At 50.3% G+C, this 26501-nt stretch overlaps 1 protein-coding gene across 1 annotated transcript in view; it reads right to left on the bottom strand.

Annotated features, from left to right (window-relative positions):
* The window catches only part of TNRC6C (trinucleotide repeat containing adaptor 6C), a 253617-nt gene extending 227379 nt beyond the window's left edge, over positions 1-26238 (bottom strand). The window contains 1 exon segment of the mRNA XM_030208143.1: positions 26163-26238. Coding sequence (XP_030064003.1) covers positions 26163-26229 — 67 coding nt within the window. The 5' untranslated portion in view covers positions 26230-26238.
* Positions 26239-26501: the final 263 nt, after the last annotated feature.

Here is a 26501-nt window from a genome sequence, read left to right as displayed (position 1 = left end):
CTGTTGTTTACGCCTGCCAGATATGTGGCTTGGAGCACCATGCCGAGACGGAGAGCCCAGAGCCACATGCTGACGGCTTCCGGACACAGGGGGCGAGATCCGGTGCCCCCCTGCTTGTTGACATAGTACATGGCAACCTGGTTGTCTGTCTGAATTTGGATAATTTGATGGGACAGCCGATCTCTGAAAGCCTTCAGAGCGTTCCAGATCGCTCGCAACTCCAGGAGATTGATCTGTAGACCGCGTTCCTGGAGGGACCAACTTCCTTGGGTGTGAAGCCCATCGACATGAGCTCCCCATCCCAGGAGAGACGCATCCGTTGTCAGCACTTTTTGTGGCTGAGGAATTTGGAAAGGACGTCCCAGAGTCAAATTGGACCAGATTGTCCACCAATACAGGGATTCGAGAAAACTCGTGGACAGGTGGATCACGTCTTCTAGACCCCCAGCAGCCTGATACCACTGGGAGGCTAGGGTCCATTGAGCAGATCTCATATAAAGACGGGCCATGGGAGTCACATGAACTGTGGAGGCCATGTGGCCCAGCAATCTCAACATCTGCCGAGCTGTGATCTGCTGGGACGCTCGCACCCGCGAGACGAGGGACAACAAGTTGTTGGCCCTCGTCTCTGGGAGATAGGCGCGAGCCGTCCGAGAATCCAGCAGAGCTCTTATGAATGCGAGTTTCTGCACTGGGAGAAGATGGGACTTTGGATAATTTATCACAAACCCCAGTAGCTCCAGGAGGCGAATAGTCATCTGCATGGACTGCAGGGCTCCTGCCTCGGATGTGTTCTTCACCAGCCAATCGTCGAGATATGGGAACACGTGCACCCCCAGCCTGCGAAGTGCCGCTGCTACCACAGCTAGGCACTTTGTGAACACCCTGGGCGCAGAGGCGAGCCCAAAGGGTAGCACACAGTACTGGAAGTGGTGTGTGCCCAACTGAAATCGCAGATACTGTCTGTGAGCTGGCAGTATCGGGATGTGTGTGTAGGCATCCTTCAAGTCCAGAGAGCATAGCCAATCGTTTTGCTGAATCATGGGGAGAAGGGTGCCCAGGGAAAGCATCCTGAACTTTTCTTTTACGAGATATTTGTTCAGGGCCCTTAGGTCTAGGATGGGACGCATCCCCCCTGTTTTCTTTTCCACAAGGAAGTACCTGGAATAGAATCCCAGCCCTTCTTGCCCGGATGGCACGGGCTCGACCGCATTGGCGCTGAGAAGGGCGGAGAGTTCCTCTGCAAGTACCTGCTTGTGCTGGAAGCTGTACGACTGAGCTCCCGGTGGACAATTTGGAGGTTTTGAGGCCAAATTGAGGGTGTATCCTTGCCGGACTATTTGGAGAACCCACTGATCGGAGGTTATGAGAGGCCACCTTTGGTGAAAAGCTTTCAACCTCCCCCCGACTGGTAGGTCGCCCGGCACTGACACTTGGATGTCGGCTATGCTCTGCTGGAGCCAGTCAAAAGCTCGCCCCTTGCTTTTGCTGGGGAGCCGAGGGGCCTGTCTGAGGCGCACGCTGCTGACGAGAGCGAGCGCGCTGGGGCTTAGCCTGGGCCGCAGGCTGTCGAGGAGGAGGATTGTACCTACGCTTACCAGAAGAGTAGGGAACAGTCTTCCTTCCCCCGAAAAATCTTCTACCTGTAGAGGTAGATGCTGAAGGCTGCCGGCGGGAGAACTTGTCGAATGCGGTGTCCCGCTGGTGGAGAGACTCTACCACCTGTTCGACTTGCTCTCCAAAAATGTTATCCGCACGGCAAGGCGAGTCCGCAATCCGCTGCTGGAGTCTATTCTCCAGGTCGGCGGCATGCAGCCATGAGAGCCTGCGCATCACCACACCTTGAGCAGCAGCCCTGGACGCAACATCAAAGGTGTCATACACCCCTCTGGCCAGGAATTTCCTGCACGCCTTCAGCTGCCTGACCACCTCCTGAAAAGGCTTGGCCTGCTCGGGGGGGAGAGCATCAACCAAGCCCGCCAACTGCCGCACATTGTTCCGCATGTGTATGCTCGTGTAGAGCTGGTAAGACTGGATTTTGGCCACGAGCATAGAGGAATGGTAGGCCTTCCTCCCAAAGGAGTCTAAGGTTCTAGAGTCCTTGCCCGGGGGCGCCGAATCATGCTCCCTAGAACTCAGCCTTCTTTAGGGCCAGATCCACAACTCCAGAATCATGAGGCAACTGGGTGCGCATCAGATCTGGGTCCCCATGGATCCGGTACTGGGACTCGATCTTCTTGGGGATGTGGGGATTAGTTAGAGGTTTTGTCCAGTTCGCAAGCAATGTCTTTTTTAGGACATGGTGCAAGGGAACAGTGGACGCTTCCTTAGGTGGAGAAGGATAGTCCAGGAGCTCAAACATTTCAGCCCTGGGCTCGTCCTCCACAACCACCGGGAAGGGGATGGCCGTAGACATCTCCCGGACAAAGGAAGCGAAAGACAGACTCTCAGGAGGAGAAAGCTGTCTTTCAGGAGAGGGAGTGGGATCAGAAGGAAGACCCTCAGACTCCTCGTCAGAGAAATATCTGGGGTCTTCTTCTTCCTCCCACGAGGCCTCACCCTCGGTGTCAGACACAAGTTCACGAACCTGTGTCTGCAACCTCGCCCGGCTCGACTCAGTGGAGCCACGTCCACGATGGGGGCGTCGAGAGGTAGACTCCCTGGCCCGCATCGGCGAAGCTCCCTCCGCCGACGTAGTCGGGGAGCCCTCCTGGGAGGTGGCCGCAGTCGGCACCGCACGCGGTACCGACGTCGGGGACCTCACCCCGGGTGATGGGCCAGCCGGCGCCACGCTCGACGGTACCGGAGGCGCAAGCACCGCCGGTACCGGAGGGGAAGGGCGCAACAGCTCTCCCAGAATCTCTGGGAGAACGGCCCGGAGGCTCTCGTTCAGAGTGGCTGCAGAGAAAGGCAAAGAGGTCGATGCAGGCGTCGACGTCAGAACCTGTTCCGGGCGAGGAGGCTGTTCCGGGCTGTCCAGAGTGGAGCGCATCGACTCCTCTTGAACAGAGGGTGAGCGGTCCTCTCGGTGCCGATGCCTGCTGGGTGCCGACTCCCTCGGCGACCCAGAGCTCTCGGTGCCGACTCGGGGAGGCGACCGGTGTCGATGCTTCTTCGATTTCTTCCGAAGCATGTCACCGGAGCTCCCCGGCACCGACGAGGAGGACGTAGAATCCAGCCGTCGCTTCCTCGGGGCCGAGGCCGAAGGAGGTCGGTCTCGGGGGGGCTGTACCGCAGGAGCCCTCAGGGTAGGAGGAGACCCACCCGAAGGCTCACCGCCACCAGCAGGGGAATGGACAGCCCTCACCTGCACTCCTGACGATGCACCACCGTCCGACGACATCAGCAGACGAGGTCCCGGTACCACCAACGTCGATGCAGCTATCCGATGTCTCGGCGCCGATGCAGAGGCCCGATGCCTCGATGCACTCGATGCAGGGGCGGCCGAGGAAGATGGTCTGGACGCTGACGACGTCGATGCACTCGAAGATCCCGGTGCCGATGCCGACGAAGAGCCCGAGAACAACACGTTCCACTGGGCTAGTCTCGCTACCTGAGTCCGCCTTTGAAGCAGGGAACACAGACTGCAGTTCTGAGGGCGGTGCTCGGCCCCCAGACACTGAAGACACGACGAGTGTCGATCAGTGAGCGAGATAACCCGGGCGCACTGGGTGCACTTCTTGAAGCCGCTGGAAGGCTTCGATGTCATGGGCGGAAAAATCGCGCCGGCGAAATCAAAGTCCGAAATGACGGAAAAAGAGCACCAAAAAATTTGTAAGGGAGAAAATCTCGACCGAGGCCGAAAAGAGGCCTACCCCGACGACGAAAGAAAACTTATCGGGGCAAAAAGCTGGGAGTACGGGGAGGATTAACACGAAACCCGGGGGGGGGGGGGTTTCCGGAGCACTTCCCGACACTTGAAAAGACTTTTCCGAAGAAAAACACGTCAAAATAAATTTGGACGCGCGAGGTCGACTTTCCGGGGCTCGACACGGCGAAAACACGACCGTACCGAGTGCGGACAAAAGAAGACTGGCCGGCTCGAGCCGGTTTCGGGCGGGAAGACGGCCGCGCATGCGCGGTGCGCGCGGGCGCGCGAGGACTAGCAAAGGACTTTGCTAGAGAAGTTTCCGATTGGAGGGGCTGCCGTGGACGTCACCCATCAGTGAGAACAAGCAGCCTGCTTGTCCTCGGAGAATAGGTGATACATTACAATATATGCCCACACAAACAGAGTGCATATGTTAATAGCTGATACTTGATATACCACACTGGCTGATGCTACATCTTCCACAAGCAGCTTTCAACCCGTCTTTCTTATTTTGGAACCTCTGATTCTCCTTCATATTTAAGAGCATCTATACTGCTCAGATGTGACTAGCAATGGGTGATATCAAATAACAGTAAACTTGAATTTGATAGTGTCAGTATCAACTCCCTGCCGATATAAATCTGAGTCTCCCATAAATCCCGCATCTTCCTGCACACCTCTGAAAGAATACAGTGAATGGCAGTCAAGACCACAAAGAATAACTCACTGCAGAGGGGTACACTCTGCCCATTTATATGGGTCAAGGCCTGCGTTAATCTAACATATATTTCTTTTGGGGGGGGGGGGGAGGGGGCACAATCCTTGGCCAGAGCCAGCCAATGTAGTACGCTTTTTTAACGAAAGCTCCTTAGTGATCAGACTGCTATTTGGCCGAGTTCCAACTGATTAAAACAATCCTGAAAAGTCACATGGTATTCTTTTCTCTCAGAAAGGAATCCCTGAATTAAATATTTCAATCAAGATAGCTGGTACCAAAAATCATTTTTGAACCTATAGTGAAAGTCCTGTGGGTCATACCTGATCAAAACCTAGATTTCCAAACTCATAGCTAGTTCGATTCAATAATGTTTCTAAAAACTGCGAATGATCAAATTCTTTTTTAAGTCAGCATTCCTCATGCTGGTACATTCTTTTGTTATCAGTCAGCTAGCTTATTTTAACAGGCTGTTAATTGGCCTCTGGACATTAGACCTTAAATGTCTGCAGATAGTGCAAAACATGGCTGTGCAGCTAACAAACTAATACAATCACATGACCCCTCCTCACCATTGTAAGATTTTGGGCATAGTTCACAAGGTCCATTACATAGGTATTTCATTTTTTCTCACATATTGATCCCTTATTTTCCCTCAAGAGCACTACAATCATCTGAGAATATTCATTTAGTTGTCCCCTCCTACAGTATCATTGGGTTGCATACTAACCGGTCCAGCATATTCAATGTCACTGGTCTCTGGAATGCCATTCTGTTGTCTCTTCAATAAGAACGCACTTTACAGGTATTTAAGAAAAAACTGAAGTCCTTTGTATTTCAAGATGCCTTTGGTACTTAAATATTGAGGTCCTCCTCCTCCTTGCTTTTCCTGCCCCTGCTGCTCTGTGATAGGTATGGGATGGTCAAACAACTACAATATTAACTTCTCTTTTCTGTTTATTGATGGAGTTCCTTTCAGTTTTCTGATATATATTGTAAACCGCTCAGAACGGAAAAATGAGATCTTACCTGCTAATTTGCTTTCCTTTAGTCCCTCCGGACCAGTCCAGGAACTGACTGGTGGGTTGTACACGCCTTCTAGCAGGTGGAGACTGAGAACTCTGACTAGAGAGCCAATAAGAGCCCTGGCCAACTAGCCCTAGATTCAATATATAAGTAACAAAGCAGGAGAAGATCAAAAGAGAAAAACACCTTCTGTGCCACCGGGTATCTGAGCAGCCATTCCATGGAAATTATAATGCAATCAACAGCAAGACAGCGACACTGCCGTACCCGTCAGCCAAAGAATAAATTGGACAAAGTAGAGGTACTTTGTCAACCTCTGTAGGAATTAATTCAATACTTTATTTATTTATTTTTTTTTTAAGTTTTGCAGTATCGCCAACCACAAAGCAGCTCTAAGCTTGAACCAAAACTTTACCCAAACAACAAGAACACATTCTTTCATACTATTTACAGGGACATGGGCGGGACCTGGACCGGTCCGGATTGACTAAAGTACAGCAAATTAGCAGGTAAGATCTAATTTCTCCTTCCTTAACGTCCCTCCAGACCGGTCCAGGAACTGACTGGTAGGAAGTAACAAAGCAGTAGTCTTAAGGGAGGGACCCCAGCAATACTGCCGTGAGAACCCTTGCCCCGAAAACCACTTCCTGACGGCACTGCACAGCCAATCTGTAATGCTTTGAGAACGAATGCAAACACCACGTTGCCGCCTTACAAATGTCCAAAGGAGGAACTAAGAAACATTCCGCCCAAGAAGCCGCTTGCCCCCTAGTAGAATGAGACTTGATCCCTTGCGGAACTTGCTTACCTGACAGAAGGTAAGCGAACTCTATCATTTTCATCAACCACCTAGATAGAGTTAGTTTAGAAGCCGCTAGCCCCTTACAGGATCCCCCGATAAGGAGAAACAGACAGTCTGAACACCTGAAATCTTCTGAAACTTTCAGATATTGCCTAAGGACCCTTCTGACATCAAGAGACCGCTGCCTAAGCTGTTCTTCCGAACACAAGGAAGAACCTAAGACTGGCAAAACAACAGAGTGAAAGACATGAAAATGGAAGACAACTTTAGGAAGGAAAGAAGGAACCGGAGGCAACACCACACGCTCCTTAGAAAACTCCAAAAACGGTGACCTACAGGAAAGAGCCTGTAACTCTGACACTCGTCTGGCAGAAGCAATGGCCACCAAAAACATCGTCTTGAGCATCAAGCCCTTAAGAGAACAAGCAGCTAAAGATTCAAAGGGAGGCCTAGTAAGAACTGACAAGACCATATTAAGATAAAAACAGTCCCAAGCCGGAAAAATAACTCTCGAGGGAGGTTGCAGTAGACCTACCCTTTTCAAAAAACGAGATACATCTGGATGACTAGCCAAGGACTTGCCCTGAACACGACCCTGAAAACACGATAAAGCCGCGACTTAAACCTTAAGGGAAGCAAGAGCCAAACCCTTATCAAAGCCATGCTGTAAAAAATCCAACAACTCCGGCACTGAGGCTCATAAAGGAGAAATGTCTCGATCAGCGCACCAGGCTTCAAAAATCTGCCAAATTCTGATATAATTCAGAGACGTCGAATGACAACGAGAACGAAGCATGGTAGAGATGACTTTCAAAGAGTAACCCCTCTTCGTCAATCGTGCCCTCTCAAGAGCCAGGCCGTAAGACAAAATCGAGCTGGATCTGGATGGAGAATGGGCCCCTGAACCAGCAGGCCGGGGTGCTCCGGCAGCCGGAGGGGAGGAACAGCTACAAGGTGCAAGAGATCTACGTACCAAGGCCTGAGAGGCAAATCTAGAGCTACCAGTATCATCTGTCCCGCATGCGCCTCGATGCGCTGGATAAGTCTTCCCAGGAGAGGCCACGGAGAAAATGCATAGAGAAGACCTGGAGGTCACGGCGGAAGAACAGGATCCACTCTGTCCGCTCACAGATCTTTTCTGCGACTGAAGAAGTGACTTACCTTGGTGTTGACATGAGTGGCTAAGAGATCCATAAGCGGCTAAAAGATCCATGACTGGCCACCCCCACTGATCTATCATCACTTGAAAGGCCTGCGATCCGAGAGCCCACTCTCCGGGGTCTAGGATGTGCCGACTGAGAAAATCTGTTTGCATGTTCTCCGTTCCTACCACGTGCGATGCCGAGAAAGCAACCAGATGAGCTTCTGCCCATGACATGAGTCTCAATGTCTCCAGATGTAACAGCCGACTCCTCGTTCCTCCCTGCCAGTTTACATACGCCACCGCTGTCACATTGTCCGAAAGAATGCGAACATATGTTCCTTTTATTAGGGGAGAAAATGCCCCCAGAGCTAGACCGATCGCCCTGGTTTCCAGGAGGTTGATCAACAAGGACGTCTCCGAAGGAGACCACAGACCTTGAGCAAACTGTCCCAGGCAGTGAGCACCCCAGCCCGACTGGCATCCATAGTTATTACTGACCAGCTGGGCGGATCCAATGGCATGCCTTTGGTCACATTGGACGCCCTCAACCACCAAAACAAGCTGCTGCGCTCCGGCATCTGCAAAGGCAACCTCACGTGCAACGAGTCCGTCTGAGACCACCTGGACAAGAGAAATGCCTGAAGACACCACATGTGTGCCCTGGCCCAAGGCACTGCCTCTATCGCTGCTGCCATGGAGCCTAATACCTGCAAATAATCCCGAGCACAAGGGACCTGCTTGCGCAACAAGGCCTGAACCCGAGACTGGATCTTGAAAATTCTTACCTTAAGAAGAAATATGTGACCACGCACCGTGTCAAAGAAAACCCCCAAGTACTCCAGGGTTTGAGACGGCACTAACCGACTCTTGGCTGAGTTGACCACCCATCCGAGGGACTACAAAAACAACCATTCGATTTGCAACTTGAAGGCTCTCCTGCTATGACTTTGTCCGAATCAACCAGTCATCCAGATATGGGTGAGCCAAAATGCCTTCCTTTCTGAGCGCCGCTGCGACTATCATCATACCTTTGGTGAATGTATGCGGAACCGTAGCTAGACCGAAGGGGAGCGCCTGAAACTTTAAATGCTGCCCCAGAACCGCAAAACAGAGGAAGCACTGGTGCCCCCCCTCCCCCAGGAAAGAGGAGAAGGGTCTGCCTGTCTTAGTAAAAAAGGCTTGGGATATCTGAAGTACAAACTCTAGTGGGAATCCTCCCTCCAGAAGTCCCCCCGGAGCAGGAAGCAAAACTGCTGGATGATCAGCTGGCTGAGGAACAGAAGAGGAGACCCGGCCTTCCAAAACGGAGTGGGAAGGTAAAATGGCAGTCGCTCCTGCCAAAACGGGAGTGGGAACAGAGTCTGCCCTCCATGCAGACTGAACCGGTACTGCCTGAGAGAGAGACGCAATGGGAGCAGAAGCAGGCAGAGAAACAGCTGACCCAGCCGACTCCACAGCGGTACAATATTTACAAGCGCCGGAGGCTCCAACCACCCGACGCTGACAAACGGAGCATCTGCGCAGCTTTTCCGCCATAGCGTGCCTGCGCCTTTTTTTTTTTTTTAAATAAGAAACCAGCAAACGATCTGACTGACCAAGGGAACTCTAAAAAAAAAAAAAAAAACGCTGCCCTAGAGCTGCACTGTAGAACATGCTGTAGCTGTACAGATTAAAGTTTGTTTTGTTTTTTTAACGTGGCTGCCTCTCCAACAGCTGCAGTATTCTCCCTCCGGAGAGACTGAGCACTTCCCAGCCCTAAAATAAGAACAATTTGCTGGGGAACCACAAGAGGAAAACATGGGGAAGGGACCCGGTACCCCTCCTCCCCCCCGGGTGTAACACCCCTAGGCAGACTGAAGTGTACACTGCACTCAGTCACAAGAAGCCTGAATACCCCGGGGCACAGAAGTAAATCAAACAGGCTATTTTTTTTTTTATTTTTTTTTAACTACCTTAGAAAGGGAAAAGATAGAAAAAAATCTGAGAAGAGACTGAAGGGCTCACCTCCTTCCACCTGCAGGAGACTGAGAATACTGAATCTAGGGCTAGTTGGCCAGGGTTCTTAATGGCTCTCTCGAGTCAGAATCTCCACCTGCTGGAAGGCGTGCACAATCCACCAGTCAGTTCCTGGAGCGGTCCAGAGGGACACTAAGTAAGTCTATGATTGGGCGGTATATCAAAATTTAATGTAATGAAATGCCTTGAGGACGGTCCCTGGTTTCTTCCTGAACCAGGCTTTCTGCTCTCAGGTAGGCTGGAGATACACTGGAAGCAACAAAGCACCCAAAAGGGACACAGTCATGTTCCTCACTCATAGGCAGATGATCAAAATCCCCACGCTATTCTGAACAGCACTCTAAAAATAGCGCTGGAACAGCACAGGGCTTTACTGGACCTATGATCAGAGATAATTGCATGCAAATTTAAGCATGCAATTGTCTCTAATCATGAGGCAGAAGCATGCGCTCAGGCACAATCCTTCCACACTTGACGATCCTCCTGCACCAGTTTGACAGGTCTGGGCTGTCAAAAGCTCAGACCTGTCAAACACAGGGGCTGGAGGTCCATGGGACCACCAGACCCCAACTACCCCCGCCTGAGCCAAGCAAAACGGGGGGCTGGAGGTCTGGTGGACCTCCGGCCCCCCCTACCCCCCCCCCCAGCATCCCACCAATGTCCCTGGTGGCCCAGTGGGCTGCGGGTAAATCTCCCCCACCCTTCCCCATATAAGGGAGATGGTGTGAAGCCCCACCCAGCGCATCCCGGGATGCACTGGGCAGGGCTAGGCGCCACCATTTTGCAGGCAGCGCCGATGGAAGAGGAGGGAGGCCATCTCCTTCCTTTAACTACAGGTAGGGGGGGGGGGAAGGGCCACTAGATCACCAGGTGGGGGTGGTGGGGGGAATTTACCCAAAGCCCACTGGACCACCAGGGACATCGGTGGGATGCTGGGGGGGGGGGGGGGGGCAGGTTAGATCTCTGTCTCCATTGAACTCTATTGTGAACAAAAGAAATCAGCCCTCATTACACATATGAAAATACAAAACATTTTTAGCTTTTCAGCATTAACTCAAAACTGAGAGGTGTGTACATTAATTCATAATTACACTAAGGCATAATTTACACATATCAGAAGCAGTCAATTCCATGTGCAGATCTATGCCAAAAAACACACTATTCAAACCATTAATTAAAACTGGAGAAACTAAGCATAAATAGAATCTGATAACCTTTGAAGTCATAGAATAGGCGCAGGATTATAACAGGTTCTGAAACAAAGTACAAGTCTTCCTATTTTTGTAAATTTTTTGGATCTTAATTTACTTCCATTTACTAGGGGCCTACAATCCATAAAGTTCTAGATGTCATAATAAAATCATAAATATACAATTATAGATTACATAAAACATATAAAAATAATAATAACAAACCCCAGCTCTCCAGTCACCAATATTTCTAATCATGAAATCATACTTTCCCCCTGCTCCTGTTTACTTTCAGGTCAATGTGATCCCAGGGCTGGAGCCACCACCATAATATTACTACTACACCAATTTTTCATTTCCTCTACTCCAATATACCTAGTCTGGTCACTGCAGTCAAAGTCTAGGGCAAGGGCTATACATCATGGCTCCTTCTGGAACTGAAACCATGGGCCCCCCGAGTCTGCTCTGCTACAATATTACTTCTATGAAATGTCCCTCACTCTCAACTAGAGAGCTGCACGGGAACGGGGCTCGCGAGAATCCCACGGAACCTGCGGGATTCCTGCGGGGTTCCCGCAGTGACAGAAGCAGTTCCTGCGGGGTTCCCATGGGGATGGAAGCAGGTCAGCGGGATTCCCTTGGAAGTATAAGCTGCACCTGCACCAGCCTCTCATCTACCAAATACCAAGTTCTGTGAGTGCTGTCTGCTGTCTCCTCCTCTTCTTCCTTGCTTTAACAGCACAAATGTGGAAAGTCTTCCACTAAGGAGGTGGTAGAGTCACAAATGATGACGGAATTCAAAAAGGCATGGGATGAACACAGAGGATCTCGAATTAAAAAATGGAAGTTATATAAAACCTAACCTTAAATGGCTGCATGTGTGTGGATGTGTCAAGTGACGCTTAGATGGCGACTCTGGCTGTGATGAAATAGGGCTGATACCTGGCAGACTTTTATGGTCTGTGTCTCATACATGGCAATCTGGTTTAGGATGAACTGGAAAGGGCTTAGACAGCAACTTCAGTGACTGGAACATGAGGACAGTGCTGGACAGACACTTACGGTCTGTGTCCCACAAATGAGAAGACGAATAGACTGGAGTGGGCTTCAACGGCAATTCCAGTAGTTGTAACATAAGGATAGGGCCAGATAGACTTCTGTGGTCTTTGTTCCAGAAACACGAAAGAAAGACTATAATCAAGTATATAATATCACACTCGTTGATTTAATGATGAATTGATAATGAGTGTGACTATTGGGCAGTGTGGATGGACCGTTCAGGTCTATTTGCTGTCACTTACTATGTTACTATTAATCCTCTTTGCTCCCAGGCTGGTGCACAGACCTCAGCTCTGACACAGGCATGAGAATCAGATGTCACCTGACCTACTGGCGCGTGCATGTGGCGACCTCTCGGCACACAATGCCAGTGAATCAGAGACAAATCTTACATGTGCACACCAGAGTGTTCCAAGTTCCGTTCCTTCCTTGCCTACAGTGCTGTGGCTCAAATCCAGAGACAGACTGAGGGAGCTGACTGGAATTTTCTTTATGTACCATTAAATTTTTACGGGGATGGGTTAAATTCTTGCGGGGACGGGTGGGGACAGGTTAACTTTTTGCGGGGACGGGTGGGGACGGGTAAGATTCCAGTGGGGACGGGTAAGATTCCAGCCCCTGTGCAACTCTCTACTCTCAACCCCTTAAGGGCTGTAAACAATACCTTCGCATTGCCCTAGGTACAAACTTAGGGACCTATTTACTAAGCTGCATTATGGCAACAAGAAGCATCAATAATAGAGCTTAGCATGAACTTACACTGCAAAAAATGTTAAATGAGATACAAATGCACGCAAAGCAGTTCATTATTATAAAATATGAATAAAACAGTTTGTGTTAAACGATGCAAACTGCATTAATCATGGAAATAGACTGAATTAAGAAGTTAAGGTTATCATTCCTCCCCAGGAGCATCAGGTTGCTAACATGCAGCCCGATACACCAAGGGAGCAACTTAAAAGAGATGGTGCATAAAATAAAAACAAACAAAAAAAAAATCTACCCTCAGAATTGTTGCCTAATTCTTTTAAAACTGAACTCCTTGACCTCCCCCCTCCCCTCCCAATGCATCATCCCACAAAAATACCAGATTTGCACTAGGCAGCAACAGCAACAACTTCGAGGGCAGAAGAAGATGCATCTACCAAGTTCACTATGGTTCTTGAAGGCTTACAATATCAATAAATTGGTCAGTCAATAACAAGGGTGGAACAGAAGAAAGCAGCAGACTTTATGAAGAAAAGCAGTTCTGGCAAAACATGGCTACCTTGGGCATTGGTTTGTGAGTCATGGCAGCTGTGAACAATAAAAAGAAGGGAAAATTAGGTTCTTACCATGATAATTTTCTTTCCTTTAGTCATAGCAGATGCAGTCATTACAGATGGGTTGTGTCCATCAACCAGCAGAGGGAGATAGAGAGCACACTTTTTTCAGTGCCTCATACCAGCTTGCTTCACTGCCTCTCTTCAGTATTTGAAGCTTCCAAAGCAGTATAGCAAACCGCAATGGGAATAACATAAGCTTTCCTCACAGCGAACAATGGCCCTACAACAAAGGGCATTAACTCAGAATGGAGGGAATGAAACATCCTCCCGGAGGGCATAAACTCATCCTCCAAAACATGAAACTGGAGGGAATTAAGTCATCCTCCTTTAATTGAACAAGAATCCTGAAGACTGTTTTCCAACTTTCTCCCAAGGACAGAATCTCCAGGAAACACGAACAGAACCTGAAATAGATTTACAGCAGATAGCATCAGACAGGGAGGGATCATGGCTGCATCTGCTATGACTAAAGGAAAGAAAATTATCACGGTAAGAACCTAATTTTCCCTTCCTTGTCATCAAGCAGATGCAGCCATTACAGATGGGATGTATCAAAGCAATCCATAGAAAGGGTGGGAACAAGCCACACCACGCGCCAGCACTTGAGCTCCAAAATGTGTGTCCCTCCTGGTAGCCACATCCAGCCTGTAATGTCGGGCAAAAGAGAGCTTAGAAGCCCATGTTGCTGCACTACAAATCTCTTAAGAGAGTGCTCCAGTTTCAGCCCAAGAAGAGGAAATTCCTCTAGTGGAATGCTCCTTAAAGGCATCAGGCGGAGGCCGGCCGGCAAGCAAATAAGCTGAAAAGATAGATTCTTTAAGCCAGCGGGCAATAGTGGCTTTAGATGCTGGAGACCCTCTGTGAGGACCTGATAGCAAAACAAACAGATGATCAGAGGTCCTGAAAGAGTTAGTAACTCGCAGATACTGCAGCAGAGTCCTGCGCACGTCCAACAGGTGCAATTGCCCAAAAGATTCTGGAAACTCCTCCTCGACAAAGGAGGGCAAGAAAATAGGTTGGTTTAGGTGAAACGCTGAAACCACCTTAGGCAAGAAGGAAGGCACGGTCCGAACCGTGACCCCGGACTCTGAAAACTGCAGAAAAGGGTCTCTACAGGACATTGCCTGGAGCTCTGACACCCGTCTCGCCGAAGTAATGGCCACTAACAAGACGGCCTTCAGTGTCAAATCTTTCTCTGAAGCACGCCGAAGCGGTTCAAAGGGAGCACCCTGAAGGGTCTTCAGCACTAGCCCCAGGTTCCAAGCTGGACAAGGTGCACGCACAGGAGAACGGAGCCAAAGCACCCCTCTAAGAAACCGTGCCACATCCAGATGAGCAGCTAAAGACACGCCTTCAACCTTGCCACGCAGGGAGGCCAATGCTGCCACTTGCACCCGCAGGGAATTATAGGCCAAGCCTTTTTGTACACCATCCTGCAAAAAGTCCAGAATTGGCGAGACAGGAGCCCGCAGGGGTGTGAGCTCTCTGGAAGCACACCAGATTTCAAACTGGCGCCAAATCCTGGTATAAGCCACGGAAGTGGAACGCTTGCGGGCTTGCAGGACAGTGGTAATTACTTTATTGGAATAGCCTCTGCCTCTCAATTGCGCCCTCTCAATCGCCAGGCTATAAGACCAAATCGGCCAGCGTCCACCATGGTCACCTGTGACAACAGGTTGGGAACCAGAAGTAACTGAAGGGGATCCTCTACGAGCATCTGTCGGAGGTCCGTATACCAAGGCCTCCTGGGCCAATCTGGGGTGACAAGAACCACTTCTCCTGGATGCAGCCGAATCCGCAGGAGCACTCGCTCTATCAAGGGCCTCCGTCTGCTGAAGAAGCACGGGACTTTGGCATTGGAGCTTGTCGCCATTAGATCCATCACGGGCTTGCCCCACTTGGCACATATCTGCAGGAACACTTCGTCTGCAAGTTCCCACTCCGCTGGATCGATCTGATGCCTGCTTAGATAATCGGCTTGCACGTTGCTCTGACCTGCAATGTGAGCTGCCGACAGAAACTGTAGATGCAGCTCGGCCCAGTGGCAAATTTGTTCGGCCTGTGCGGCTAGAGCTCTGCACTGAGTGCCGCCTTGTCGATTTATGTAGGCCACTGCTGTCGTGTTGTCCGACATCACTCTGACAGCCAATCCTTCCAGGGTCACTTGAAAGGCCAGAAGTGCCTGAAACACCGCTTTCAACTCTAGGTTGATGGACCACTCCGACTCCTTGGGTGTCCATAGACCCTGGGCATGCTTCCCTTTGCAATGTGCGTCCCAGCCTTTCAGACTGGCATCCGTCACCACTAGGCACCAATCGGGGAGCACCAGCGGCATTCCTCGCTGCAGCATGCTGTCTGAGAGCCACCACTCCATGCCGCAGGGAACCAAGAGAGTCTGCATTGGTAATCCTGAGATACTGTAGAGGTCTCAGCTGCGCTCTCGCCCAGGGCACCAGTTCCATGGTGGCCGTCATCGATCCAAGCAGCTGGGCAATGTCCCAAGCTCGCGGGCGGGGCCATCCTCAGGAGCAGACGGACCTGGTTCTGAAGCTTGCACCACCTTTGCTCAGGTAGGTACACATACCCCGAGGCTGTGTTGAACCTGGCCCCCAAATATTCTAGAGACTGCGAGGGGGTCAGGTGACTTTTGGCCAAATTGACGACCCAGCCCAGAGATTGAAGTACTGAGACCACTCTGGCTGTTATATGGTGACTCTCTGCAGCAGAGTTTGCTCGAATGAGCCAGTCGTCCAGGTACGGGTGAACCCGAATACCCCCTCGCCTTAGAAAGGCAGCTACTACCACCATAACCTTCGAAAAGGTGCGGGGAGCTGTGGCGAGGCCAAAAGGCAAGGCCCAGAACTGAAAATGCTTTCCCATCACCGCAAACCTCAGAAACGTCTGGTGCGGAGGCCAAATTGGAATGTGCAAGTAAGCTTCTTTCAGGTACCGAGATGCGAGAAACTCTCCTGGCTGTACCGCCGCAATGACGGAGCATAGGGTTTCCATGTGAAAATGCCGCACTCTCAGGGACTTGTTTAATTCTTTTAAGTCCAGAATAGGGCGAAAAGACCCTCCTTTTCGCGGCATCACAAAGTAGATGGAGTAGCGGCCGCAGCTGTGTTCGGCGGGAGGTACCGGGGACACGGCCCCTATCTGAATCAGACCTTGTAAAGTCTCCTCTACCGCCGCCCGTTTGGCGGCAGAACCGCATCGGGACTCCACAAACACGTCTCTTACAGGGGCGTCGAATTCTATTCTGTAACAGTCTCTGATCAGGTCCAAGACCCACTGATCTGAGGAAATGTTGGCCCACTCCTCGGCAAAGAGGGAAAGATGTCCTCCGATGACAGGACTCGAGGAGAGGGCCGGCGCACCATCATTGAGAGGGTCGCCCCTGAACTCCAGGCCTTGAGCCAGTGGCTGTGGAACGTTTGTCCGAGCGAAAGGAGTTCCTCTGCTGAAAACGGGCACGAGAAGTGAACCCAGCAGAACGCCCCGGGCGGTACCTTCGAGCTTCACGGAAGCGAGGTCTGTAAGAGGAGTGGACCGCCACACCCTTAGAGGAAGGCCGAGGCCTATCTTCGGGCAAGCGCTGGGGTTTAGCCTCACCCAGGCCCTTCACAATTTTCTCCAACTCCTCACCAAACAGGAGAAGGCCTTGAAAGGGCAACTTCACCAACCTTTGCTTAGAGGCCATGTCCGCCGCCCAATGCCATAGCCAAAAAAGACGGCGAGCCGCCACTGCTACTGCCATGTGTTTAGCCGAAGCTCTGACAATATCATAAAGGACGTCAGCAAGAAAGGACAAGGCTGACTCCATCCGCGGAGTAACATCTGAAAAGGGCTCCGCTCCATCACCGGGCTGTTCCACTGCCTGTTGCAACCACCAAGACAGGCAGGCTCTAGCAGCATAACAACTGCATGCAGACGCCCGAATAGAGAGACCTGCAATTTCAAATGACCGTTTAAGTGCCGATTCCAGTCTACGGTCTTGAATATCCTTCAGAGCAACACCTCCTTCAACCGGGAAGGTAGTTCTCTTCGTCACAGCTGTGACTAGGGCATCCACTTTAGGCATAGCAAAGCGAGCCATATGCTCCTCACTCAAGAGGGTATAATTGCCCCATAGCCCTGGAACCTTTCAAAGGTCCCTCGGGGTCAGCCCATTGAGCCGAAATAAGCTCTTGGATGGAGTCATGCAAAGGAAAGGCTCAAGCAGGCTTTTTGGTACTAGCCTTCCTAGGATTCACAGAGGAGGCTGTGCCACTGGCAGGGTCCTCAATAGAGAGAGCCTGCAGGGCATCAGATATAAGCGCTGGCAGCTCATCACGGTGGAAAATCCTCACCGCGGAGGGATCGTCCAGATCCTGAGTCACTTCTGAACCACACTCTGGCTCCTCAGACCATGAAGGCCTGCCAGACCCCTCCGAATCCTCGCAGTATATGCAAATCAATGTCATGCATATTAATTATGGAAATCTTGAAAACCCAACTGGGTTGTGGCCCTCGAGGACCACAGTTGCCCACTCCTTGTCTATAAAGTGTCATTTGTCATTTTTGTTACACCAGACCAGGGGTTCTCAACCCAGTCCTTGAGGTACACCTAGCCAAATCAGGTTTTCAGGATAACCACAATGAATATGATGAGATAGATTTGCATACAAAAGGAGGAAGTACATGCAAATCTGTCTCATGTTTATTGATTGTGAATATCCTGAAAACCTGACTGGCTGGGTATACCCCGAGGCGAAGACTGGTTTGAGAACCACTGCTACCCCTTTTAAAGTTTATACATAAAGCAGACGTTTTGCTCTAAAATAAAACCATTGCATATTGGTAGAAAAAAACCCATGAACTTCAAAAGTGGTTCTCAATACAACATTATTTATAACACTTATTTTTCAATGTGTTATAGTGGTAGCTCAAATTAATGGTAAAATTATGTATAATCATACCTGATAATTTTCTTTCCATTAATCATAGCTGATCAATCCATAGACTGGTGGGTTGTGTCCATCTACCAGCAGGTGGAGATAGAGAGCAAACTTTTGCCTCCCTATATGTGGTCATGTGCTGCCGGAAACTCCTCAGTATGTCGATATCAAAGCTCCATCCGCAGGACTCAGCACTTAGAGAATTACACCCACGAAGGGACACTCTGCCCAGCTCACCACCGCCGAAACGGGGGAGGGGAATTAACCCAGCTCATCCCCACACAAGTGGGGGAGGGGAATCCGTCCAGCTCATCCCCGCGGAGCGGGGGGAGGGACACCACACCCGCCGATGCGGGGGGATCTGGCTTATCCTGCAACCGCAAACCGCGGGAGGAGCTGACTGACCCTAACACCGCCGAAGCGGGAGGGGTACAAAGCTGCCCTACAGCCGCACGAAGCGGGAGGGAGTGCCGGCAGAATTTTAAGTCTCAATCCAGCCCCGTAAAACGGAGGGGAGAGGAATGCAGCAGCTCACTGTAACACAAACTCGTCTTAACTCTTGAAGAATCCAAGTGAAAAAACTTGAACACGAAGTCTTTCTGTAGTAACTGAAGACTAAACTTGAACCTGAAATGCAACCAGAATAAAAACAGTACAGATATCTGGGAGGGGCTATGGATTGATCAGCTATGATTAATGGAAAGAAAATTATCAGGTATGATTATACATAATTTTACCTTCCATATCATCAAGCTGATCAATCCATAGACTGGTGGGATGTACCGAAGCAGTACTCACCCAGGGCGGGACATTGAAATCCCTGACCTCAACACTGAAGCTCCAAACCGGGCCTCCGCCCGTGCAGCCACAGTCAAACGGTAATGCTTGGAGAATGTATGAGCCGAAGCCCAAGTTGCCGCCTTGCATATCTCTTCCAAGGAGACGGATCCGGCCTCTGCCATCGAGGCCGCCTGAGCTCTCGTGGAGTGAGCCTTCAGCTGGATAGGCGGCACCTTCCCCGCGGCCACATAAGCCGCTGCAATGGCTTCCTTGACCCATCTTGCCACTGTAGGCTTAGCAGCCTGCAGACCCTTACGAGGACCTGCAAACAGGACAAAGAGATGATCCGATTTCTGGAAATCATTGGTCACTTCCAAGTATCTGATGATGACTCGTCTCACATCCAGATATTTAAGAGCAGAGTACTCCTCTGGGTAGTCCTCCCTACGAAAGGAAGGGAGACAGAGCTGCTGATTCACATGGAAGCGAGAAACAATCTTGGGCAGGAAGGAAGGCACTGTGCGAATAGTCACTCCTGCCTCAGTGAACTGCAGAAAAGGCTCTTGACATGAGAGCGCCTGGAGCTCGGAAACTCTTCTGGCTGAAGTGATAGCCACCAAAAAGACTGCTTTCAACGTCAGGTCTTTCAGAGATGCCCTCGACAAGGGTTCAAAAGGCGGCTTCTGCAATGCTCTTAGTACCAGGTTGAGATTCCACGCAGGCACCACTGAGTGCAGAGGAGGGCGCAGGTGATTAACTCCCTTGAGAAAGCGCACCACATCTGGCTGCGAAGCCAGGGAAGCACCCTTCAGGCGGCCCCTGAAGCAAGCCAGAGCCGCTACCTGGACTTTAAGAGAACTGAGCGACAGGCCTTTCTCCAGACCTTCTTGCAGGAATGCCAACACTGAAGAAATTGGAGCAGTGAAGGGAGAAAGTGAGCCTGCTTCACACCACGCTGCAAAGATACGCCAAACCCTGGCGTAAGCAGTAGAAGTAGAGCGCTTCCTCGCTCTCAGCATAGTGGCGATGACCTTGTCTGAGAAGCCCTTCTTCCTCAGACGCTGCCGCTCAATAGCCAGGCCGTAAGACCAAAGGGGGAGGGATCCTCCATCACCACGGGACCCTGATGTAACAGGCCCTGCTCCACTGGCAGCCGCAGAGGATCGTCGACTGAGAGCCTGATCAAGTCCGCATACCAGGGACGCCTGGGCCAATCCGGACCCACCAGGATTACTCTGCCGGGATGCTTTGCCACCCGGTCTAGCACCCTGCCCAACATGGGCCAGGGCGGGAACACATAGAGAAGCTCTTGTGTCGGCCACTGTTGGAGAAGAGCATCTACTCCCAGGGATCGAGGGTCCCGTCCTCTGCTGAAAAAGCGCGGCACTTGGCAATTGGCCGATGACGCCATCAGATCCAGGCTCGGCTGGCCCCAGCGCTTCGTGATGTCCAAGAACGCCTGAGCAGATAGCTGCCACTCTCCGGGCTCCAAGGTATGGCGACTGAGAAAGTCCGCCTTGACATTCATGACTCCGGCAATGTGGGCCGCTGAAAGCTGCTCCAGGTTCGCTTCCGCCCACTGGCAAAGATTCATAGCCTCCTTGGCTAGAGGGGCGCTCTTGGTACCTCCCTGGCGGTTGACATAGGCCACAGCCGTGGCATTGTCCGACAGAACCCGTACAGGCTTCAACACCAGTACCGGGATGAACTCCAAAAGCGCCAACCGAATGGCTCTGAGTTCCAGGAGGTTGATAGACCACTTTGCCTCTGCAGGAGACCAGAGCCCCTGCGCTGTCCTTCCCAAGCAGTGGGCTCCCCAGCCCGACAACGAGGCGTCCGTCGTGACGACAATCCACTCTGGGGTCACCAGAGGCATTCCCGCAGACAACTTGTCTGTCTGCATCCACCAGCTCAGCGCCTTGCGCACTGCTGGGTCCAAGGGAAGGCGCACAGCATAATCCTCCGACATCGGAGTCCAGCGCTGCAGCAAAGAGTGTTGAAGTGGTCTCATATGAGCCCTGGCCCAGGGCACAACTTCCATCGTGGCCGTCATAGAGCCCAACAGCTGCACATAGTCCCAAGCCCGAAGGGGAGAGGCTACTAGGAACTGGTCCACCTGAGCCTGAAGTTTGACAATCCGATTGTCTGGCAGGAACACTCTGCCCACTTGGGTGTCGAATCGAACTCCCAGGTACTCCAGGGACTGAGTCGGGCGCAGCTGGCTCTTCTCCCAGTTGATGATCCATCCCAGGGAGCTCAAAAGAGCAACTACCCGGTCCACAGCTTTGCCGCACTCTGCATAAGAGGGGGCTCGGATCAACCAGTCGTCCAGATAAGGATGGACTTGTACCCCTTCCTTTCGTAGGAAGGCCGCGATGACCACCATTACTTTGGAAAAGGTCCGCGGAGCAGTAGCCAACCCGAAAGGGAGGGCTCTGAACTGGAAGTGTCGTCCCAGGACTGGAAAACGCAGAAAGCGTTGATGAGGAGGCCAGATGGGAATATGCAGGTACGCTTCCTTGATGTCCAAGGATGCCAGGAACTCTCCTGCCTTCACTGCCGCTATAACAGAGCGGAGAGTCTCCATGCGAAAGTGCCGCACTTTCAAGGCCCGATTGACCCCTTTGAGGTCGAGGATAGGCCGGACAGAACCTCCTTTCTTTGGTACCACAAAGTATATGGAGTAACGTCCCTTGCCAAGCTGACTTTCTGGCACCGGAACGACCGCGCCCAGGCGGATCAGATTGTCCAAGGTCTGCTGCACTGCCACAGCTTTGACCGGAGACTTGCAGGGAGAGAGTACAAACCCGTCTTTTAAGGGTCAGCAGAACTCTAGTTTGTAGCCGTCTCTGATGACTTCCAGCACCCACGCGTCTGAAGTTATTGTGGTCCACTCGCCCAGAAACGAGGACAGCCGTCCTCCAATCTGCACTGGGGCGTGGACCAAGACCCCGTCATTGGGTACGAGACCCTGGGGGAGGACCGGAGGGAGCACCTCCGGGACGGCGGTCTCTGCGAAAGGAATGCTGCTTGGGGGAGAAATTCCTCTTGAAGGAAGAGGGGGCAGAGGAACCCGACTTGCCCGGGCGGTACCGACGGGCTTCCTGCAACCGTCCTCTGGAGGGACCGGGACGAGTACTAGCCCGAGCCCTGACCTCTGGTAATTTCTTGCCCTTAGATGTGCCGAGATCGGTCACGATTTTGTCCAGCTCGACCCCAAAGAGCAGCTTGCCTTTAAAAGGCAACCTAGCCAGGCGGGATTTAGAGGCGTGGTCAGCAGACCAATGTTTCAGCCAAAGCCACCGCCGCGCAGAGATTGTCTGAGCCATGCCTTTCGCTGAGGCCCTCAAGACATCATACAGCAAGTCTGCCAAATAGGCTAAGCCCGATTCCAGGGCCGGCCAATCAGCCCTCAAGGAATGATCCGAGGGGGAAGCCCGCTGCACCATAGTCAGGCACGCCCTGGCCACATAGGAGCCGCAAACTGAGGCCTGCAAACTTAAAGCAGCCGCCTCAAAGGACGACCTTAAGGCCGCCTCCAATCTTCTGTCTTGGGCGTCCTTTAGGGCCGTGCCACCTTCCACCGGCAACGCCGTTTTCTTAGTCACCGCAGTGATTAAAGAATCCACGGTAGGCCACAGATAGGCCTCACGTTCACTCACAGCCAAAGGATAGAGGTGGGACATAGCCCTAGCCACTTTAAGGCTCGCTTCTGGGACATCCCATTGAGCCGAAATTAAGGTGTGCATGGCATCATGCACGTGGAAGGTTCTAGGCGGGCGCTTCGTCCCCAGCATAATGGCAGAGCCAACAGGGGCTGAGGGAGAGATGTCCTCCGGAGAGGAAATCTTCAAAGTGTCCATGGCCTGTAACAACAGGTTGGGCAAATCCTCTGGGCTAAAAGCCGCGCTGCAGAGGGGTCATCCGCTCCATCCGAGCGGGGATCCGTCTCTCCAAGGAATCCGCAAAGGCCCGTTGGGAGACCTCAGACACGCTGCCCTCATCTACATCGGAGGAGACAAATTCCTCCAAGGCCTGGGAATCAACCCGAGGGCGTTTACCTCTGGGAACCTCAACCTCTTTACCAGACGAGGGAGCAGGGGCAGCGTTGTGCATGAGGAAGGCCTGATGCAGCAGCAAAACAAACTCGGGGGAGAAACCCCCCAGACTGTGCACTTCCGCAGCCTGGGCAACAGCCCTAGACGCACCCTCAACCGGCGCTCGCAATAGCGGGGGAGAGACATGCTGCGCATCCAAAATGGCGTCCGGCGCGAAACTCCGCGAAGGAGCCGCGCGGGAAGAACGGCTCTTAACTTTAGCCGCTTCTGTGCCGTCGCCCAAATTAAGGGCGTTCATGGCATTAATGTCTCCAACCTCAAGGGCGGCCCCAAGAAGAAGCCGTCCGAGCCGCTTGGCCGGCCAAGATGGCGGAGGCGAAGAGCGGGGGATGGGCGTTTATGGCGGGAAAAACCGCCACGCCGGAGGAAGGACCGGGACATTCATCGGTCACGAAACTGTCACCCAACAAGGGCGAATCAGGCTTTAAGACCCCCGCATCCCCTCTAGAAGCGCTCAAGCGACCCGGGGAGCGACCCTTTGCGCCCTCGCCCTCCGACGCCATATGCCACGAGGAGAAGAATCGGGGAACCCCCTGCCCGCTATAAAAAGGTAAAATTACCTGCTGTCCGCTCCGAGTTGTAACGACCTGGTGTCCCAGTGAGTAGCTGCAATAGACGCTTAAATAAACGTCGAAATAAACGCCTTTAAGGACGTTCAAAAAATTTTTTTTTTTTTTTTTTTTAACGGAGCCAGCGGGAGGGGGGAGAAAAGGAGGGACCTGGCACCACCAGGTTTGCACTTGCTCAAAAGAGCCCTCAACCCCAGGCACTCAACAAAACCTAAAAATTAGGCTTGGAGGCCTAGCCAGAGCTGCTGCTGTGTGTGACCACCACCTGCTGAGATAGAGAACATACTGAGGAGTTTCCGGCAGCACATGACCACATATAGGGAGGCAAAAGTTTGCTCTCTATCTCCACCTGCTGGTAGATGGACACAACCCACCAGTCTATGGATTGATCAGCTTGATGATATGGAAATAAAGTTCCCCTACCTGACCTGATTTTGTAGGGACATTTTGTAATTTTTTTCTATTTGCATAAATAGCGGTGGTGGTGGTGATATATTCCCCTAACACTCATTTTTTTCAACATCCTATCTCAGTGGTTTCCAACCAGTGTGCTAAGGCAAAATGGCATTCCTTCAGACCTGAATAGCACATAAAAAAGTCACCAGTGCCTCACAGCAACAAAATACCATGGATGACTCAAAAGGGTTTGTCCAAGTTCATTCTAAGACATCCACAAACAGGCCAGAATTTCAGGCTATACCTACTGAACATGCATGAGAGATCTGCAAAGAAGGAGGTAAGTGTGCAAGCAAATCTCTCAGAATGCGTATTCATTAGCAATATTCTGAAAATACAGCCTTAGGGACCGAATTTGGACAAGTCTATGGCTAACCTTACAGGAGATTCTTTCTGTCCAGGTACAGATGTAGCCCTGAAAGGCTCCACTTAACACAAGACCATCTCTACTTCAGGAAGCAGGTGAAAGCTTGGCTCTTCAACCAGGCCTCTAATGGAAGAACTAACTTGTTAGTGTCACAGGCTGCAAATACTGCAGCAGGACATGTTTATCCACTTCTACCCTAGCTAACATTTTATCATCTGACCTCATGTGCAACTTTATTTAGTCACCTTATTTTCTAACTCCTCTTACTCTTACCTTTCTCTATGTTCCTTCTTTGCTTGTACCCTACACTGTCTATTAAAATGTTCTATTATGTACTGTGTTGACATTGCAAGTTGTGTACTATGCCATACTTTATATTATTAGAATATTTTTGCTGCTGTAATTGTCTATTGCTTATGCTTGATTTATTCTTACTGTACACCGCCTTAAGTGAATTCTTTCAAAAAGACAGTAAATAAATCCTAATAAATCACTGCTTAGTCATTATGAATCCTCCTATGCACACGCTTGCCTACCTCCATGGAGGCTGGAGTGCCACAGTTTTGAAAATATAGGTGTGCCTTGAGCTTGAAAAAGGTTGCGAAACACTGTCTTGTCTACCTATTTGCTTTAAAAGAAACCTGCACTTCTTGTCTCTAGAACAGTTTTAAATAGTTTTGTTTTGTTTTTTTTAATGTATCACATACTACAATCTGAGGTCTTAATATCTGGGCTCCTTTACTAATACGGTGTCTATTCATGGGGTCATTTTAAAAATCTAAGGGAAACAATACAGGTCTGGTTATTTATTCACATGCAAAAAAAACAAATTTTAGGATGTGAATCAAAATATGCTTAAGGGTGCAGATGAAAAACCATCAAACAAAATCCTAGCAATATAGTTTTTCCCCATCATTTATCAAACAAGATTTAGTGAAATGCAAATGTTGCAACAATGAAATAAGAATTAGCTACTACTGCCTTATCCTGAATCAACAGGTTCAATTAGTGTGTGTTAATAAAAAAAAAAAAAAAAACTGAGATAAAGAGCAAAACATTTAAAAAGGAAAGCTGCACAGACCATAGGGGAAAGAAACAGCCAGTGCATATCAACTGCTTTATTTAATTCTTAAGTATCACACCAGGTACAGCTAATGTTATTGTTTATAGACAAATGTTGCAGAAGTTCATGGATATTTTAGGACAGCCCTGAAACTGCAATAAAGCCACAACATGCATATGAAGTTCCAATTTGTAATAAAACCATCTTCCTTTTCCTTTCAAATTCAAACTTGCACTGGCACCCTGTAACAACCCCAAATGTCCTCTCTGCCTTCACCTCCCTCCTACAAGCTCAAGGCTCAGTGAAAACACAACTTGTTTAGTACATCGGAAGCTACAAGATTATGCATTGCAGTTCAGTCTTATCATACATCCAAAGAAAGTACTCTTCCAGAAAAAAAGATAATTCCTTTTAAATGTCTTTCTGCAGACACAAAAAAAAAAAAAAACAAATTTCACTGAAATCTCTACAACTGAGGAGGAGAAAGGACTGATTATCTTTTATTATTATTATTACCACTGGAGATTCTCATATGCAAAATCAGCAACCTAAAAACAGAAATTACATAAATTTACTTTTCCTGTTCAGTACAGCATATCTTTAGAAAGCAACTCAGTCTGTGAGGACGCCATTTTATCAAACCTGAACTGAAGCCAAAAAGCTTACGTTTTAACTGCTGTGCTCAGTCTATGGAACATTATGTAATAAATTGATTTAACAGAAGCAGATCTTATCCACCAGATTCTCCTTTGCTCCAAAATGGGGCTGATGGGTAATGAAATACCTGAGGAAAGGTGTCGCCCAACCATTTTAGGAAACGTTACATTGCATGCAGAGCTGTCTCCGTGCATCTATGTTCGCCTGGGCTGTTGGCTTCAATATGTCGGCTGTGTACAGTGACAGCCTTATCCTGTATTGCTGCCAAGAAAATTTCTCTGTGCAAGCATATGCTCAGACAACCGGCAAGCTCAGTCAGGCCTTAGCATTGGAAATGCCCTTTCTATGCAGGGAGCCCCCATTTCCAGTCCCTCCTCCTCTTTCTCAACTCTGGGTTAAGAGGAGACCAGGATTTTTTTTTTTTAAGTATTGATTACCTAATTGCAGCTGACACTAAACCAATCTT

The sequence above is a fragment of the Microcaecilia unicolor genome, chromosome 6 (genome assembly GCF_901765095.1).
Source record: "Microcaecilia unicolor chromosome 6, aMicUni1.1, whole genome shotgun sequence".
Classification (NCBI taxonomy): domain Eukaryota; kingdom Metazoa; phylum Chordata; class Amphibia; order Gymnophiona; family Siphonopidae; genus Microcaecilia; species Microcaecilia unicolor.
The sequence above is the reverse complement of the archived record's forward strand: the minus strand, read 5'-3'. Positions and strand labels throughout refer to the sequence as shown.